Here is a 12484-nt window from a genome sequence, read left to right on the forward strand (position 1 = left end):
CAATTTTATTGAAGCAGAACGCAACCAGTTCACAGACTACAAAGTTTTAGGCATCGATGACCATACAGAGCATCTAGCTCAAAAAGATAAAGGCTACAACTAACAGGGTAAGCCAAGTCCAGGACACAAACTTGTCCACAATGAAGACCCAGAGAACCAACAAGAAAACAGGAAAATGAGGAAGAGCGGGGTAGCAAAGCTTCATCCTCTCCCGTGTCCTGATTGTTCAGTTGGTCTCCCCCAGCCTCATCACCAAGTGATCCGGAGGAGTTCCCCACGCCGCTTGTCCAGCAGTTGGATGCATCGTTGCAGTAGAGTTGCTTGCCCATCGTCGCAGAGAACCTTCCACTGGTGTAAATAACAGCGTAGTTTTGCAAGAATGCATTTCACACTTCTCCATTTGTGTCCCTGAAAACAAAATTTGTTTCTCAGTCTCCACAAGCTCCACAAGGTAGCAGTTGTTATCAGATTCAAAACAGCTTTTTCTTTATGCATATGCCAGAAGGCCATAACTTTTTTCAAACACGATATGCTATAAATATTAAACATTTCTGCAACAAGGTTCCAAACTTGCAACAAGGTTCCAAACTTGTTGGGCCACCACACAGTCAAACAGCAGGTGTTGAACAGTTTCAGGTTCAGAGTAAAATAAACAGGAAGGATCTTCCACTTCCCTTCTCTTCGCAAGATTATCTCTAGTAAGTATTTTATTGTGAATACACAGCCACAGGAAGATATGAATGTTCTGTGGACATAGGATTTTCCACATTTTTGTACTAACACTAGAAGCTATTCCACCAAAATTGATCTGTTTATAAAAGGATTTAACTGAAAAAGTCCCACTAGGTTCTAGCCCCCAAATGGGGGTGTCCGCTTCATCTGATAGAGGGCACTGTTTGATCAAACAAACAAGTTGATCCCAACGATTCATCCCCAGCATGTCCACACATCTCCTAAATGTTAATTTCAAATCATTCCCATCCTAGACTTGGGCTACAGTACTATCAACCTGGTTACAAATACAAAACAAGTCCCAGAACTGCACTTTAAGGGAACAATCCCCAACCCACACATCATGCCAGAAACTAATGAGTTTTCCATCACCCAGCTTCCATTTATAAAATGTTTTTGTAGCTGGCATTGCCCAAGTAATGCTCTTCCAAAAGGTAGAGCCCCCTTCACTTTTAGCCCAGAGGAGGTTTGGGGAATTAATTCTATATTTATAGAGAAGAAGTCTAGCCCAATCAGAGTCAGGGTTATTAAAAAATCTTTTACCCCAAGAAGCTAATAATGCCATATTATATTCCTTAATATTGGGTACCCCCAAACCTCCAAACATCTTCCTCCTAGTAATTAAACCCCAATTAGCCAGGTGGTATTTGTGTTGATCACCCATATTTCCCCAAAAGAAGTGAGCCATTTGTGAGTTAATGGCATTGATTGCCCACTTAGGAAGCTTAATCACAGACATCAAGTAAGCAGGAATGCTAACAACACAAGCACACAACAAAATAATTTTTCCTTTATAAGTAAGATATCTCCCAGCCAGCCAGAGATCCCTTTAATGATTCTATGAATGATAGGTTGGAGATCCTCTCTTTTTAATTTATCATATTGCAGAGGCACTGCCAAATACTTAATAGGAAAAGATCATTTTTTACAACAGAAAATTTGAGCAAATTCACTAGCAACTGTATCATCTACATTTATAGTCATGAGATCACTTTTGTGGAAGTTGATTTTCATACCAGATAAGTTTTCAAAACATGACAAAAGCCATTTAAAATTCCTTGCTTTCTGAGTAGATTTTTCCAAGAAGAGTATGGTGTCATCTGCATATTGAAGACTAACCACACCTCCGGGGATCACATGGGGCAGAAGCCCAGAAATTAGATTTTGAGAAGTAGCTTTCTTGAGCATCTTTGTAAAAACATCAGCCACAAGGTTAAACAGCAGGGGAGAGTGCGGGTCCCCTTGTTTGAGACCTTTCCCTCCTACAAAGTAGGGGCCAGTGGTGTCATTAATCCTCACACTAAAAGTGCTATTAACAAGCGTGCTCTTAATCCAAGCAATCCATTTAGGACCAAATCCTCTCGAATGAAGCATATCAAACAAGAATTCCCAGCTAACCCTATCATATGCCTTCTCGTAATCTAGTTTGAGAACCAGACCCTGGGAGCCTGATTTTTTAATTTCATGAATCACTTCATGGGCCATAACCACGCTCTCTAAGATATACCTCCCTTTAATGAAAGCAGTTTGGTTAGACGAGATCAATCTGCGTCCCATAGGGGAAACCCTATTTGTCATGGCTTTGGAGAAGATTTTTATCCCACAATTACTCAAGCTAATAGGACGAAACTTCTTCATCTCTCTGGCATCTGCCTCTTTAGGAATGAGAACAATCAGAGCAAAATTTAAAGCTGTAAGTCCAGCTTCCCCTCTTCAAAGTCTCTAACTAGGGCCATGAAATCTGTTTTAATAACTTCCCAAAAAGTTTGGTAGAACAAGAAGGATAACCCATCAGGGCCAGGGGCACCATGGGCATAAGAGCCAAAGATGGCCTCCTTAATTTCCTCCTCGGAAAAGCTCTTTTGTAAGTGCTCATTTTCTTCCTGAGTAACTAATTCATCTTCCTCCCAAAAGGAAGGGCCAAGACAGATATTATGTTTGTTCTCAAAACAGAACAAATTTTTATAATAAGAAGTAGCCACCCCCAGCATTTCCTGAGTAGTATACACTGGGCCATTATCCCCAACCAGCTCAGATAAATGGTTTTTTCTGTGTCTGTGATTGGCCATTGCATGAAAATATGCATTATTCTTATCCCCGTCAATAATTCGACGATCTCTGGAGCGTTGCCACAAGACAGTTTCCTCTTTGCTCCAGATCAGTGCGAGTTCTTCCCTAATTTCCTCCATCCTAATTTTATCTCCATCATCAATCTGGTTCCTCTCAGAGAATACGTCAAGAATATCAAATTCGAGCAAAAGCTCTCTCTTCTTTTTCTTAGTATCAGCCTCAATGTTAATACTCCAGCCTCTAGCTTTCTTCCTAAAAAGTTTACCTTTATTCATCCAAATATCCATAGCTGTTTTACCAGGAACCGAGGTGTTCCAAGTATCAATCACCATTTTTTTTAAATTAGGGTGGTCAAGCCACCATTTTTCAAAGCGAAAAATTCTCGGGGAGGTAACCCTCCGAGCCCCTGTGTCCAAAACCAATGGCGTATGATCACTCCCCACCCGGGGGAGCGCAGTAACCATTGACAAGGGGAAGTGGGCATCCCAGTTCAGAGAAACAAAAATCCTATCTATAGTTGCAAAAATGGGATCATCTTGATTATTACTCCAAGTAAATTTCCTATTAGCAACATTGATTTCCATAAGACACCATTTATTAATCCAGTCATTGAAGAGGTACGTAAACTGATTGTTAATAATACCATTGTTCTTGTCAGCCGTGGACCTAACAAGATTAAAATCCCCTCCCAGCAAAACTGGATAAGTGAGCCCATCCATGACCTCATGTAATTCAGCAAAGAATTCAAGCTTAAGCTCATTATAAGAAGTACCATAAATAGCAACAAGGTGCCAAACAAAACCATCTGATTTATTCTTCAGAGTTGCAACAGTGCAAAACTTCTTATTAACAAACCCAATCACTTTGAATAAATCACTTTTGAGACCCACAAGGATCCCACCAGCTGTGTTGATAGCACGGAGATAATGCCAGTCAAAAGCTATTCTACCAGAAATACTATTGAGGATATGAGTATCAATGATCTCTTTTTTGGTTTCAGAGAAACACAGGAAATCAATCTGATTGCTAGAAATAAAATCTCCCAGGCACTGAATCTTACCAGGTTGACCTAAACCACGAATGTTCCAGAAAGCTCCTATCATTTAAATTTAAAAGGATGGGATAAGCCACAAGGCTTTTTCTTGGTGTTCAAGGTAGGACATTCCACAACTGAACCAGCAGTGCCAACTGGATCAGTATCTGGTGTATCCTTTTGTTCAGAAACAGGGTTAAAGTCATTCACTTCTACCAAATCTAAGTTATCAGGGAGAACAATCTCTGGATTTTCATCAGCAAATTGCAAGCATCTAAGTTTCTCATTGTTAAATAATATTCTTTCGTTCTTCCTCATTACTACCAATGCATAAATCAACTTTAGAAGTATGAGAAGCAAGTTCATTAGGATCAAGGGTGGCAAATGATTTACCTTTAAATGTGGCTGGTATTTCCAAATTCTTCTTCATCATGTATGCAGATGCCATCTTAATGTTCCCATGAGTTCTGGTCCTTGGTTTATCAGCAAGCACTGGGCCCCAGGTAGGTGAGTTTTTGGTGTTGATTTTTTTCTTGACCACAGTGTCTGCTCTTTCCAGAGAATCAAGTAGTGATCTTTTGACTGAATTCATTGCCAGAGTCAGATCTTCTGGTAAACATTCCATTTCCATATTGATGTTATCCTCCTCCACATCAGATTCCTCCATCTCAAACTTGCTAAGTTGTTCGGAACAGTAGTCCAGATGGACTGACAGAGCATCAGTTTTTTCAAACCTCGAACTTGGTTCAATTTCATTTCCATTAACTTTCACTGGTGTCAAGGTTTTGAAGTCACCAGAGATCATTTCTTGCATTGCATTAATTGTGTTAGCTGAACGAGCTGCCACTGCAGAAGCAGTCACCTGAGAAATAGTTTTGTTCGAGCTAGTTGGTTTATCAGTCTTGGTAGGAAAATTGGCCTTGTCCAATTCATCAATTGCCTCATCATCATCTTCTTCCATGCCCTCCTTATCCTCAGCACCCTTACTGTTATTCTCCTCATTTCCTTCAAGATTGTCCAGACCTGGATCATCATCACCTCCATCATTGTCCTCATCAATCTGCTCAAACCCTTCTACTGTAAAAACAGCAGGTACAGTTTCTTTTTCATCTCCACCAATCTCCCAAAAGGAATTTTCCTTGGATCTCTGCAGGCAACCTTGACTCGAATTTTTTCATAAAAGCTGTTGAAAAAACCATTCCAGTCCACATCCACAAGGATACCAAAGCAAGCAGTAATATGGGCAAATACTTTCCATGCACACCACTTAGGTGGAATACCATCAATCTGCACCCAGGCTTCAGTAAGTGCCCCAAACTCATCCAACATACCTTCCCATTCACAGATCTTAACAAATACTCGAGCAATAGGCAGCTCAAAAGGAGGGAATTCAATTAGGTCATCCACATTCTTCCAAGGTGGAACCTCGCCTTTGACCACCTTGAGAAGAGCACAATTTTTGTAATTCAGCCAACTAGACTCGGCTGCCACAGGAACTTCAATGTGATAAAACCCCAGCCCAGAAGCAGCACTACCAAAATAAGTGGCAGCAGGCTGTGGTTTTGCCCAAGCAGCGCAGTTGTTAACATTATGGTTCCCAGCGCAAATAAAACACATTTTTGGCTCCACACAATTCCCCACATAGTGACCAGGCCAACTGCAATTGAAGCAGATCATATCTTTGTATTTTGGATCCAGAGGCTGTACCATTGGGGGTGGTGGGAGAGGTGGTGGGGCAGCGGCAACCGGAGGGACAACTTGGGCTTGGTTCCCCTGATTTGACTTGAAGATGGTAGGGGTAGGATCAAATGGACCAACAGACGAAATTGGGAAGCAGTCTTGGACCGAAAACTTGTTTGATTGGAACAGATCTTTCCTCACCCAAAACAGTTTGGGGATGGCGTATTTAGGGTTTGGAGGTAGCTGCCTAGGTTTATGTAGGCGGCGGCTGCGGGTTGGGGGAGGGATAACCCAGAGCTGACCCCGTTTGCCGAAGCAGAAAACGTCTTTCGAGTCCCCGCTTTCTTCTCAACCACACATCCCCACATATATAATCTTTGTAAAATGGAACACAACAAACATATAGTTTAGCTAGCAAGCGCGAAGTGAACTTGAGCTTGGACTTGGAAAGGAGGATTCTTGTGTGTGGGAAGGAGGGGAGTACGAGCGGTGACTGGTCGGGCCAACGCGACATCCAAGGGGTGTGAACGAACGAACGAAGGAAGAGATAAAGAAAAGCACACGTGATGCACAACGCAATGACACAAAAATAAGCAAAGCAAGGGAAATCAATCCCAATCGCAATCGCAATAGCGGTGGTATCACTGCTGCCTGCCTGCCGGCCATCTACCTACCCAACACATCCATCCATCCTCTACCAGTCTACCGGGAGGAGAGGAGAGGAGAAGAAACCTGTAGCGGCACGCACCCGCCCACGCCATTAATACCTCCCTACCTCCGTGCTCCGCCCAGACACCACACAACACCCTCGTGCTTCTCGCCCCGCCCCCAACCACCCACGCGCCGGCAGCGAGAGCTAGGAGGACTAAGATGGCGGCGGACGGCGGAGGGGAGCCGGACCACCTGGCGGGGGAGAGGGCGACGGCGCAGTTCGACGTCGACGGCATGAAGGTCGCCTGGGCCGGCTCCCGCCACGCCGTCGAGGTCGCCGACCGCATGGCCCGACTCGTGGCCTCAGACCCCGTAAGAGCAGCAGCAACCCCAATTCCGCCGATCTCCCTCTGTTCCCCTCCATGGACGGGCATGATTGATAGATCTCACTTGTCCAGATTGGATTCCACTAGATGCGTGTTCGTCCCCACCTACCACACCTCCCCGGCCCCGGGATGGGACACCAAGCAGCGACTAGTAGTATTTATTCAGTACCACTACAATTATTCACCAATTCGTCACCCTGCCTGCTTTGTTAATCCCCTTCGATTTGACTAAGATTTTGCAACATAACACTGGACGGATTGATTCGGTCCAGCCCACCGCACTACCGGAGGCAGGATTCATTCAGTCATGCCTTTTTTTCCGACCCGATTCGGTTGCTTGGTACTACTAGTATATTCCATTCAAGAGGGGACAAGCTGTGCAGCGCATAAGAATTCTCTGTATGTAGCACGCAGCTAGTTTAGCAAAACCACTGGATGTGGCTGCCAACTTCAGCCATGATCGCACACAGCTTTGGATGCTCCACCTCCCTGATCTGGTTGTGATTTGCACCAGGAATATATGCTCAAGGATTCCACTCATTCTCAACTTTTTAATTCAGTACCCCCTTCTGATTGGCGTTTCATGACTTACAGCAAATAGCTTTCATGATCATGTTTATTCACTTATCAGAATGCGTATGCTGTGCTTCTCCTGTTGGAAGCTTGACAGTCTACTCATTGTATGGCCAATGGTCAGATACTGCCACAACTACCTTTTACTTTCCATTTTCCCAGAGACTCTTCTTAGCAAACGTTGTTAACACGGAACCAAACTGTCGCCTAGTTTTGGATCCTGTACTGTCTGCAAGATGGATGTTCGTATCAGGTTGAAGCATGTTTTATTCACGTGAGGATGACGGCTGCCAGGATTGGTTTGCTTATATTGAATTCCTTTCCAGGTGTTCCGCAAGGATACCAGGACGATGCTCTCCAGGAAGGAGCTGTTCAAGGACACGCTCAAGAAGGCGGCGCACGCCTGGAAGCGCATTGTCGAGCTGCGTCTCACAGGTCCTGCAGATGCCCAACACCAACCCCAAGCTTTCTCCACCATTTATTTGTGACCTGGGTTTATTATTACCCTTGACTGATGTACTGCCGTGTTCTTTTTTGTGGATTAACAGAGGAGGAAGCAAACTTGCTGAGGCTGTACGTTGACCAGCCCGGTTATGTCGATCTCCATTGGGTATGTCTATCCATTCTTTATATACTCATTACTCAGTATGTATAATGTTCACACATTTGGCTGTTCTTCACTTGTCTTATGTGCTCTACGGGTTGCTTCTCATGTAGATGTAGAATCCTTTGCCACTTCGGGTCTACCTTTTAGAAGTAGTTTATTTTAGAAAAAACATACCACGTTGGTCAACAGATAGATTCTCTTTGTGCAGGCTTCATCCACATTTTTGAATTCTGATAAGTAAATCCTCAGTGTGCTTCAGATATCTTTGATTTTATGACTGCAACTAATAGAATATAAATTATTTATGACTGCAGGGCATGTTTGTTCCTGCCATAAAAGGGCAAGGGACCGAGGAGCAACAGAAGAAATGGTTACCTATGGCGTACAAGTTCCAAATAATCGGATGCTATGCTCAGACTGAACTTGGTCATGGTTCAAATGTTCAGGGTCTCGAGACAACTGCCACATTTGATCCAAGTACCGATGAGTTTGTTATGCACAGCCCGACTCTGACCTCTAGCAAGGTAACATTTTATAAACCTGCTTATATAATTTACTTATTTATTTTAGGACTTTGCTTCCTTAGTTATATTTCCTCAGCAATCCGAAATTTCTCAAGGGCCTCCTTTAGTGGCTCATGATTTCCTCTCTCCGTGTGCAGTGGTGGCCTGGTGGCTTGGGAAAAGCTTCCACTCATGCAGTTGTGTATGCTCGTCTCATAACGGAAGGAAAAGACTATGGCATACATGGTGGAGCCTTTTGCATTTTTGGTGACGTTTAAATGGGCTTTTCCTTTACGAACTGTAACTCATGGACATCCACATTTCAGGTTTTATCGTGCAGTTGCGAAGCTTAGATGACCACTCTCCTCTTCCTGGTGTGACTCTCGGTGATATTGGTGGAAAGTTTGGCAGCGGGGCATATAACAGTATGGATAATGGTGTTCTGCGCTTCGACCATGTGCGCATCCCAAGGGATCAAATGTTGATGAGGTTGGTCTGTTGACATGCCTTTTGTTCTGCCACTTTCTGTGTTTACCAATATATCCTCTTAGTTTGCTGTAATTGCTCCTAAAACATGCCATGGTTATTTCTTCTAGGCTTTCCCAAGTTACAAGGGAGGGAAAGTATGTGCACTCAGATGTACCAAAGCAGCTGCTATACGGGACAATGGTTTATGTCCGTCAGACAATTGTCGCAGATGCTTCCAAGGCTTTGTCCCGTGCTGTTTGCATTGCTGTAAGGTATAGTGCTATCCGGAAGCAGTTCGGTTCCCAAGATGGTGGCCCTGAGACTCAGGTACTACAGTCAGCCTTTCTGATTGTCATTCTCAAGTAGTAATCTGTTACTCTGGCCAACACTCGGAACTAGAAGTAAAAGAAATTGGATAAATTGGCAAGACAACTTCCCACTACGAACAAGTGGCTAATGTATTTACACTGTTTACAGGTCCTCAATTACAAGACTCAACAGAGCAGGCTCTTCCCTTTGCTGGCTTCAGCTTATGCATATAGATTTGTGGGTCAGTGGTTGAAGTGGCTATACACGGATGTCAATCAGAAGCTGGAAGCTAAGGATTACTCAACACTGCCAGAGGCTCATGCCTGTACTGCTGGGCTCAAGTCCGTGACAACATCTGCAACAGCTGTATGTATAACCAATTATAATCCAGTAAAATAACGCCTTTAACAATTATTATACTTGTTAACTGGTTTATACTGATCGTGCAAATGGATGGAGCCTTCTGCTTTATCAGTTCATCTATATCTCATATTTTCTTATGGCATGTCAACAAAAAACTTAGTTCAAAATTTCCCCAATCTTCCATTTAGTTTGGTTGGAGCATGTAAAATAACAAACTGTCCAGTGACAGCTTAGAAATATGATTTGCATGCTGCATAATCTAGCCTTGCATTTCACAATCTATTGTTCTGTAATGATAAAAGCTAGCATCTCTGTTATGCAGGATGCGATTGAAGAATGCCGAAAGCTCTGTGGTGGGCATGGTTACCTGAACAGCAGTGGGCTCCCTGAACTTTTTGCGGTCTATGTTCCTGCCTGCACCTATGAAGGAGACAATGCCGTTTTGCTGTTGCAGGTTAGTGTCGTTTTGCGCCTGATCCGTTTAAACCTGTTTTTTGTACGTTGGTTCAGTATTGGCCAGTATAGTAGTATAATCACAACCTTTGGTGCTCTCTGTAGGTTGCAAGGTTTTTGATGAAGACGGTCTCTCAGGTGGCCGCTGGGAAGCAACCTGTCGGCACCATAGCTTACATGGGCAACATACAGCACTTGATGCAATGCAAAAGCGCTGTAAATACAGGTATTAGATGTCCAGGCAGACTCGTTATTATAACATAACTTGTGCAACTGTATGAGACGCTTTGTCTGGAGCTTCATTTTGGTGCAGCGATTGACATTCTGATTGATCGTCGTACTGATTCATGTATCAATGATTCTCCGCAGCTGAAGACTGGCTCAATCCCGCTGCCATAAAGGAGGTGTTTGAAGCTAGGGCCCTGAGGATGGCGGTGAACTGTGCCCAGAACATTAGCAAGGCGCCAAGCCAGGAAGAAGGTTGGTGTTGCACGTCCTCATCAGTAATTAGTAACATGAAAGCATGGGTGCTGCTGTAGCATCTCTCGGTGAATTACTTGGTTGCAGTCAGTGACAGAGATGATCTGGTGGCCTTGCAGGTTTCTCCGAGCTCTCACCTGATTTGCTCGAGGCTGCCGTGGCTCACGTCCAGCTGATCATCGTGACCAAGTGAGTAGCCGGTCTTACGATGGAGCTGCTGTATATCCATTTTCCGGGACAACCCAATCATTCATTTCATTCATCTTACGCCTCCCCCTATGTGTCCTAGGTTCATCGAGAAGCTGCAGGAGGACATCCCTGGTCCCGGGGTGAAGGAGCAGCTGCAGAAGCTGTGCAGCATCTACGCGCTCCACCTGCTTCACAAGCACCTGGGCGACTTCCTGTCGACGGGGTGCGTCACAGCCAGGCAGGGCGCGCTGGCCAATGAGCTGCTCGGCAAGCTGTATGCGCAGGTAAGAAGAATCAAGGCCAATCGATCGACCGTCTCCGCCTCTGCGTGACGGCAACACCTCCGACTGACACACTAGATGAAAGGATAGCTATAACGGTCGACGAAGCTATTCCATGGACTGAAATGAACTGAATGTTGTGCAGGTGCGGCCTAATGCGGTGGCGCTGGTGGACGCGTTTGACTACACGGACCACTACCTGGGGTCGGTGCTGGGGCGGTACGACGGGGACGTGTACCCGGCGCTGTACGAGGAGGCGTGGAAGGACCCGCTGAACGAGACGGTGGTTCCCGACGGGTACCAGGAGCACCTCCGGCCGCTGCTCAAGCAGCAGCTCAAGCTGTCCAGACTATGATACAATAGATCCTTCCTTCCTGAATCTATCCACGTTGGATTGGACTGTGGATGTGAAGCAGTAATAATTATCACAAGGAAAGAGGTGATTGGTTGTTGTTGACTTGGCAAGAGGGACAGACAGACATACTCCCTCCGTCCGCGAATAAGTGTACTTCTAGATTCATAAAAGGGTAATTAGCATTATACTGGGCAGTATTAGTACGGTTGCTGTGGTTGTCATTTTGGTTAATGCATGTTTGGCCAGTGGCTGTATTATTGGTAATTAGCATTATACTTATCAGTAGCAAGTGTGCGGATGGATTCTTTTCTAGAATGTACAAGGAGGAAAATTGGGAGAATAATGGATGGAATGGTTTATCTTAAATTTCCCTGTTTTTTTCTATCTAGGTGCATTCATGTCAATAGCTTGCTCTTTTTTTGATATTTTTTTAGTATTTTAGTCCATCGCTCCAAGCAGAGCTAGCCAAGAAAAGCGTTCGTAAGGAAAAACAAAAAGAATCGATGCGTACGTGTTTTAGTAGCCCAAAGAGAAAAAAAGAATCAATACATACTCATTTACTCACGAGCACGTGTGGAACCAACGCCGACAGGATGACACTCAACATTTTAATCAGTCAGTAGCAGGTCAGTTTAGAACAAGCACGGGAGATATATGGTTAAAAAGGACATGACGCTATTCTAGATCCTAGAGCTGAAAGCATAACCTACCTTGGTTAAGTGGCTGACCGACGCGAGTGGTTCCAAGATCTCCGGGTGAAAACTTGAGCTTCCTCGGAGCGGGCGATGGTGACGGACGCGTCGCTACCTTGTTGGAGGCATCACCTTGAAGCTTTTAGCCCTCACGGTGCGTCGGTTTCACGGTTGTTGGACTTAATGGCTCTGTGGTTTGGGCAAGAGGATGCCGGACGGTGGTGGTATCTCGAGACGGCGGCCTCGGTCTTCTCATCAGCGACGGTCCTATGGGGCAGGGCCTAGGCCTAGCGAGGTTTTGGGTGGCGACCTAGTGCTGCGGGGGCATCAAGTTTGTCGACCCGGCTGGTTCGGCTCTGGGCAATTTTTGTCCTGGTTGATACGTAGGAGGGGGCAATTACGAGAAAAAAAACGCGTCCCTTTTCCGTGACGCACTCTCGCGAAAGAAAATCCGTGCCTCTCGGCTCTCGTAGAAGAAAAAATACCGCGTCTTTTACTGTTTTCCAAGAGGCACGGCTGTGCCTTTCATGAAAGCAAATTCATGTCTCTCGCGGATGTAAAACAAAGAAAACGTATTTCCTTTTCCTAGAAGCACGGCCTCCCACGGAAGCAAAAGAAAACACGTCTCTTTGCGCAAATTATTTTTTTGAATTTTCTTT

At 44.7% G+C, this 12484-nt stretch overlaps 1 protein-coding gene across 1 annotated transcript; it reads left to right on the forward strand.

Moving 5' to 3' along the window:
• Window positions 1-6173: 6173 nt before the first annotated feature.
• On the forward strand, window positions 6174-11499 carry LOC123164276 (peroxisomal acyl-coenzyme A oxidase 1). The gene is made up of 14 exons (XM_044581694.1): window positions 6174-6538; window positions 7452-7560; window positions 7674-7735; window positions 8047-8256; window positions 8394-8481; window positions 8562-8724; window positions 8832-9030; window positions 9181-9378; window positions 9698-9829; window positions 9934-10054; window positions 10198-10308; window positions 10428-10497; window positions 10598-10781; window positions 10924-11499. The coding sequence occupies exons 1-14, from the start codon at window positions 6386-6388 to the stop codon at window positions 11131-11133; spliced, it is 2010 nt and encodes a 669-aa protein (XP_044437629.1). The 5' UTR covers window positions 6174-6385; the 3' UTR covers window positions 11134-11499.
• Window positions 11500-12484: the final 985 nt, after the last annotated feature.

This window comes from Triticum aestivum, chromosome 7D (genome assembly GCF_018294505.1).
Source record: "Triticum aestivum cultivar Chinese Spring chromosome 7D, IWGSC CS RefSeq v2.1, whole genome shotgun sequence".
NCBI classification, from domain to species: Eukaryota; Viridiplantae; Streptophyta; class Magnoliopsida; order Poales; family Poaceae; genus Triticum; species Triticum aestivum.

Excerpts from the sequence above, each read along its gene's own strand:
- LOC123164276 (XM_044581694.1), top strand. The coding sequence starts at position 6,386 with ATGGCGGCGGACGGCGGAGGGGAGCCGGACCACCTGGCGGGGGAGAGG. Across the intron at positions 7,736-8,046 it reads GTTATGTCGATCTCCATTGG|GGCATGTTTGTTCCTGCCAT; the intron begins GTATGTCTATCC and ends TTATGACTGCAG. Across the intron at positions 8,482-8,561 it reads AAAAGACTATGGCATACATG|GTTTTATCGTGCAGTTGCGA; the intron begins GTGGAGCCTTTT and ends TCCACATTTCAG.